This window comes from Platichthys flesus, chromosome 1 (assembly GCF_949316205.1).
Source record: "Platichthys flesus chromosome 1, fPlaFle2.1, whole genome shotgun sequence".
NCBI lineage: Eukaryota > Metazoa > Chordata > Actinopteri > Pleuronectiformes > Pleuronectidae > Platichthys > Platichthys flesus.
This window is the reverse complement of record NC_084945.1, coordinates 13,238,122-13,245,251: the sequence shown is the minus strand read 5'-3', so window position 1 is coordinate 13,245,251 and position 7,130 is coordinate 13,238,122. Positions and strand designations below refer to the sequence as shown.

At 40.8% G+C, this 7,130-nt stretch overlaps 1 protein-coding gene across 1 annotated transcript; it reads right to left on the bottom strand.

Annotated features, from left to right (window-relative positions):
• Positions 1-254: 254 nt before the first annotated feature.
• polr2m (RNA polymerase II subunit M) lies at positions 255-5,226 on the bottom strand. The gene is made up of 4 exons (XM_062385474.1): positions 4,876-5,226; positions 2,735-3,313; positions 2,377-2,599; positions 255-924 (listed from the first exon to the last, which is right to left on the bottom strand). Exons 1-4 carry the CDS (start codon positions 4,977-4,979, stop codon positions 781-783), a joined length of 1,050 nt encoding a protein of 349 aa, XP_062241458.1. The 5' UTR covers positions 4,980-5,226; the 3' UTR covers positions 255-780.
• Positions 5,227-7,130: the final 1,904 nt, after the last annotated feature.

The following is a 7,130-nucleotide window of genomic DNA, read 5'->3' as shown; positions in this document are numbered from 1 at the left end:
AGTCCACAAAATACAACACAATTATTCTGCACATTATCACAATGTTATGTGGTTTCTATTCTCATTAAACCAAATTTATGATGGTAGCAAGTAGATAAATCAAGGTAAAGACTAGATCGTCATGAACATGAAACTCTCATCAGTGAAGGGAAATGAAAGAAATTCTCGTTAAGCCCTTTTTTCATCCAGTTAAAAAAGGTATTACACATTTATTAAACACTTGATTCTCAGCTGATTTGAGACAAACACAATAATTGAGGGAATCAGATGTGTTTATTAAATTCAGTTGCACATTCTTTGGTAATTAAATGTGAGTGAACTAACAGTCCTAATTGTCCCAGTCTGATCCACCTGTAGATGAGCTTTAAAAGCATGTCATTATAAACACATCAAAATATAAATTTCATTGAACAATACTTCAAGGCTCAGAGTCACAAAATTGGTTTAAGTCTACTGACGAGAGGCACTTCCCACAAAATAATGCACATGCTTCAAATTCAGCATTTAAGACTCCAGGCCGACCACAGGTATTATTATTTCTTCAGGACACCAAACGACCTGAATGACTATTTAGTGAGCTTGTTTCCCAACCTGCCACTCAACTTCCTTAGTCTGGGTTTCTCACTATGCCTGCACAACATGCAAAGACCGCTTTTTCTCTGTTAAGAATTCCTGTCCTTGGAGTGAAAGTCCTGTTTGATGGGTCCTGATTGCAGGGTCCAAACCCGTTTTCCTCAGGGCCAAGGTCACACTGGTTTCCCCAGCTCCAGCCTTCCAGGATCAGTCTTCCTCTGAGGAGGGCAGGGCTCCTTCATCATGAACCTCTCTGTAGGCAGCCATGGGGCCATCGTGAGGAGAGTAGCTCCCCATAGAGATCTTCAATCCCTCAGACAGTTTCTGGGCTGCCAGCCTGGCCTGCAACTCCTGAAATTAAACACAAAATAACAAAAAAGTTGACATGAATAGGCTGGTAAATAGTAAACAAGCACATTATTATAAAGCAGCAGAGACGTAGCTATTAAACCCTTAAGAAAAGTAGGACTGATTATAAGCTCAACAGTTGACAGCAGCACACTGTTTGACGTTTGGCTCTACCATCAGGAATTGGATGTGAAGTCACACACAGTCCTCACACTGTCTGAACACTGCCCTCTAGAGCTTAAGGAGGGACCGCACACTTGGTTGCAATAAAAATGACTGACAAATTTAATTAGATAAGAAAATAAGACATATTACAACTGTATGAGCTCAACTTGTTTCATTCATAGTGCAACTCAGCATTTTGTTGGAGGAATGTTTCAAAAGAAATACTTGAATTTCAAGAGTTTCTACCTTCATCTATTATACTTGGGTGGAATCCCACAAATGTTGATGACAGTTTGGGTGAATTTTATGATTTATAAAAAAAATGTTGTTGATTTCTCAGACAATAATTCATGGATCTTGATGAAACCAAATCTGGCACGTTTAAGAGACTTCCATTATAATCCAATAATTGGAGTAATGTAAATTCTACTTTTTTAAAGAAGGCACCAAAATAAATAAAGAATGCACCTCAATAACATTTTGATCGTCAACATATTTTTTTCCATAAATGTATAACCTATATTTTCAAAGGAAGTCTTTCAAATCAAGGCTGTGTTCAGGGCTACTTCAGCACCGTGTGAAAAAACAGCCCTCTCATTCATTTAAATGAGGTCAGACCAGGGCTGCTGACGCAAATGGCTCCAGCAGGGAAACGAAAATTTAGGGTCCTTCAACAAAAAAGTTCCATGCAAGTGAATATAAATATTATATTATAATTATTATATTATTACTTTGTAACATTTACACCAGATTTCTATCCACATCTTGATCACCGCGTTGAAGGATTAATAAAACTGGAGTGGATGACAGAGCAGTAACATGCTTTACCAGAATACAAGACACAATGCAGTTTTTACAGACTGATAAGTATTCAATACAATGTAACTCAAAGTGAATTTCATGGATCGTAATTTCATGTCTCATCAGTATCTGAAGCAGCACACGAGCACCAAGGCAAACTCTTGCAGTCTCTGCCTTTCTATGTGTCTTGCGATAATGTTTATTGTGATTGTGAAATCAAATTGAATAGAAGTTGTCGAGCTCAGGGCTGTTTTTTGTCTCTACAGCCTGTTTGTAATGTTTGAAATTCACCATAGCTGATTGTAACCGAAGCATTCACATACAGTTACCTCAGCATGTTTCCACTCGCTGTGAGGGCGTAATATTTGCTCAAACAAAGACTAAATATGTTTCAGCAAGTGGAAATTTCTGACCCCGTCATAATTTCTTCATTTTAGTATATACAGTGCATGTATAAGAGGAGTGCATGAAGGGCTCAGCTGCACAAACCTTATGCTTCTTGGTTTGGTCATTCAAAAGGACGGCCGACTCATCCAGAGACAGAAGCTGAGCTGGGCTGTAGTGGAGTGGGGGCATTCTGGCAGCAGTGATGTCGTCCAAGTGTTTTCTGTCTCTCTCCTTCCGCTGCTGGACAGAGAGCTGCAACAAGCCTTCAGTGGCCTGGCCGGGTGATGAGGACCCTGATGAAGAAATGTCACTTCTGTCCAGCAGCCTGGAAAAAACAATTATTTAACATCAAATAACTAATGTTGTCACATTGTTACTGAATGAGATCTACACAATTATCTACTTTTTTGACGTTTGATGTTTGCAAAATACATCACATCATTAAACAAAATCCACTTACTGATTTGTTTTAAATTTCTGCCTCCTAGGAGCTGAAGTCTTCTCTGTTCTTTCCAGGACAGTTAAATAGTGAGGCTTTCTTTCTGTCTGCATTCTGAGAAAAGGATTGTCTCTCTCTTTGGACTTGCTACTGAAACCAGTACTAGTTTCAGACAGTGTGACCCTTTCAAAGGCCTCCACAAGGTCGCCCTCTTTTGTCTCTTCAGAGTTCAGAGAGGCCCCAGCAGCAGCCGTCTCCATGGTTTCCGCAGGAGCTACTCTGGAGACTAACTGGTCCTGTCCCTTGTCCAAAGTGGTCTTTTCCTGTACGTGAGCGGAGACAGGTGAGGTCTCCCTCTCATGTACCACACTTCCTGCTGCAGTTTCACTTTGTCTGTTCGGCTGTGCTGCTGGTGTGTTGGGAACAACACATTTCTGCAGAGAGAAAGCCTGCTGGTACTTGGACTGTAACTCCATCCTGGCAGAAGACACCAAGCTCTGTCTCCTGTCCTCTTCATCGTGGTGTTCAATGGCAAGACGCACTTTCTCAGCAAACTCCGATATCCTTTTACCTTTATCAGGAAGAGACTGCAATAACTTCCTGTGGACAAGATGAACCAATTATTACATACTAGGTGCAACCTAGGTGGAAATAAGCCAACATTAAATGTAAATCAAGAGATTTTACAAGTCTGTTGATCTCTACAGGAGAGGTAGACACAAAAAATATATTCTAACTTGATATTTGTATTATTGCATTAGGTGGGCTAGGTTCTGGTGAATGGAAGCCCATAACTTTTTGCATAATTTTCATGATTACATGTCATTTGGCTGACGCTTTTGTCCAAAGCGTCTTACAATTAGTACACTCAACATTCATGAGGGGCCATTTGTGGGTTCCGTATCGTGCCAAGGACACTTCGGCATGCAGATTGGAGAGAGTGGGTTTTGAACCGGCAACCCTCTTGTTGAAGAACCACCACTCTAACCACTAGGCCACACCTCCCCGTGTCAAATAGACCCTTCAAAATCTTAGATGATCTGCATTCATGTTTCTCTACTCCTTTTTTTATACATCTGTATTTTGGAATAAAATAATCTATATATATGCCAAGCTCAAATCATTACATAATTCTATACAATTGTTTATTCTGTTAATATTTAAGCTAATATTTCTATATAACATTACAGTGCTGAACTATTTGGCCGCAGTGTATTTTTTCCATTGACACAAAAAATTTGATATGTCACATTTGAATCTACATTGGATGTTGACATCTGCAGTACTGTCCGAAGCCTTTAGACACTTCCGATGTTTAGATTCTTATCCATCAGTGAGGCGTCTGATCATGTCTCATGTTCACTCTATGGAACGACAACTATCCAAAACATACAGCCAGAGTCATGAAGTAATATCTTCCTTGCTGAAATGAAAACAAAATCCTGCAGCAGAGCACTGATCTCATTTAACCGTCTGGGGACAACTCACTGTGGAGTACATCACTGTGTATCTTGTATTATCTGTATTTTACCTCTCTGTTCTTTTCTACAGCTTTGACAAGTTAATTTCAGTGAGCAAAGCAGCCACACAGCACTATTATATTTAGTACTACATTTTTTTTTTTTTTTTTAATTGCCACAGGTCACATATACTTAGCTGAAAACTTGTAATCCTTCAAAATAAAAAGAAACATTGGGATAGTCTTCTTATATATTGTATTATATTCAGTGAAGGATAAATATCAACTGATCCAGCATTAGAGGACAATAATGTTTTGAATCCTGAATCTGTCTGTCCCATGGAGTCAGTTTGGGATCCCATGAAGGGTCAGAAGTCACTGACTTGGCCACAGTGGAAATCTCCAAAATACAACATCCCACCTTGGGATGAAAGTATTTTCAATCCATGGCAACATGTCAACAGATTAACTTGATGCTATAGAGCCCAGATGATTTAACAAACTTCAGACACACTACAGGGAGAGAAACTGATATCTTGACTGTACTGATGGGAAAACAGCAGATCTCAGTATATATTAGTGTTGTTAATGTCTCCTGTCTTTACTGGGCCGGAGTGGTCCTCCACAGTGGTCCACGTGTGTCTCAGCAGGTGAGCGCTGAACATGGAGGACACAGACTGACTGGTTACGGGTGTGAACTCACTGGTTGGACAGTATCTTCTCCTGTCGCAGCAGCAAATCCTCTAGCTCCTCTCTTCTCTTCTGCGTCAGGTCTCCCACCTGACCCTGGCGCTCTGTCCGCGACATCACTGCTAGCTAGCTACTGACAGCTAACTACTGACAGCTAGCGACAGACATTCACAGCAGCAGGAGCTGACGTTTAACACGTGGCATTAAAATAAAACTGAGTGTGTACGTTAACCGAGTCCAACATCCGCTATTTAAGCGACTTATTGGGGGTTAAACAGCTTCAGAAAGCTCCTGGAGCCGCAGCTTGTTGTCTTCAACATCATAGTTTCAAAGTTGGCTTCTTCCTCTTGACCGGAAATCAGACACGCGAGGCGGAGCTCTCTCGCCGCCCAGCGTGCAGGCTGGTGAAGTGCACCTCCTCTCCCTGCCACAGCCCAACTGGTGGCCGTGATTTGCTGCCCCCTGCAGGTCGAGTGTCGTCATCAGCCTCGGACAGAGAACTCAAAGAGTAGTCTGTCACTCCAGCTTGTCGTGACCTTTACTAGTGTTGTGCAAGTTTACAACTCTCATGAACTAGTTCAGATTTCAGTTCATACAAGTAAACATGAATAGTTCACGTTCATAGTTCACCATTTAAATTCTGAAGTAGTTCATAGTTCAGTTCATTTCATAGTTTTAAGGTGGAAAGTGAGAATGAAAGACTTAACTTGTTAAAGAAAACCTTATCCATCACTACCCCTTGCCTTTACTGTCGGAATCTTTATCAGACAGTGTGTAAAAATCCCTCTATTCTCTCTGTTGCCATCTTTATATGAGACCGAGAGCTGTTGTGTTGCAGGTATTGCCTGCCCCTTTAGGGAAAGTTTGTAGTGTGTGACGTAGTGCACCTGGCTATTATGGGAAAACTCGCCAAAAGTGACGGACCACCTAGAGGGGAGTGTTGCTCCGCTGTATATCCGAGAAAAAGAGTGTGGCCGCATTCCAAGTAAAGAAACATCTCCTCCTTCTTCTTCACGGAGCGGTCCGGACGGCTGGTTACCGGCCAGACAGCGAGCCAAGATAACCAGTGACAGGGGCGGCTCCTGGTACAGGCGACATAGGAGACTGATTTATCATGACGTGACACATGCAATTTAAAACAATACATTAAGTCACACCATCATCCTCTAACCCCGGGGACGCACCAGAGGTACAAGCGCTGCGAAAAGCGGTCCGCCTCCTTTCCTCGCCCATGTTAAATACTTACACTTACACATAATCTCCTGTGAATACCAGCATCATTTACCCATGAACCAGCGCGGAGAAATGATGATGATGAAAATTAAATATAAAAAAATAAATATAAAATTAAATATAAAAAAATTAAATTAAATTACATCCTGCGCAGAAGCCCATTGCGCACATCTGCACAGAAGTCTACTGCGCACATCTGTGCAGAAGCCTACTGCGCACATCTGCGCAGTAGCCCATTGCGCACATGTTGCGCAGAAATTGCGCGCGCAGTTTTTATTTTTTTTAATTTTTTTTTCCCTTTTGTTATATTTATTTAAGTTAAATTTACATATTGTAAGATATTTTGCCATTAATAAGTTATATTCCACCAATTTTAAGAGTTTGTCTTAAATCTGGCTTGAAGATGGTAAAGAGTGGGATTTTGAACCCGGGTCCTTCTTGTTGGAGATCGTACGCTTTGGCCACTAGGCCACAGTGCCTGACAAATTCTGTGAAGAACTAAACACTACAAGAAGATGGCCAAATTATCATGTGTGTGTGTGTGATCGTGTCATGTTATGCTGCTTTTGATAAACACGTCAGAGAAAATATTTTGTACTTTACTACATATATTTGACAGCCTTACTTAAAAGTTACTTTTAGATTTTTGCCTTTTAGATACTGGATGATTTTTAGAGAATAACCCAGTACGTTTTCCAACCTTGTCTTTGAACGCCTTACAAGAATCACAGTCTGCTGTGATGTCCTGAGGCTGCCCCCTGCTGGCTGCTGGGTTCCTCTGCTGCTCTAGCCTGGTTTGTGCAGCTTGTGATTAACTGAAGTTGTCCATAAAAGAAAATCTTTAATATCCTTCAAGGGCAATTTGATGTACAACCAGCAATCAGTGCACTACAAAAATAAACAAATATAAAAAATGTCAACAAAACACAATATAAAAACCCTATAGACTAAGTAGCAGGGGAAAATTCGCTTTTAATAAATGAATTGATAAGTCGACCAACAGAAAATTACCCGTCAGCTATTTAGATATTCTCG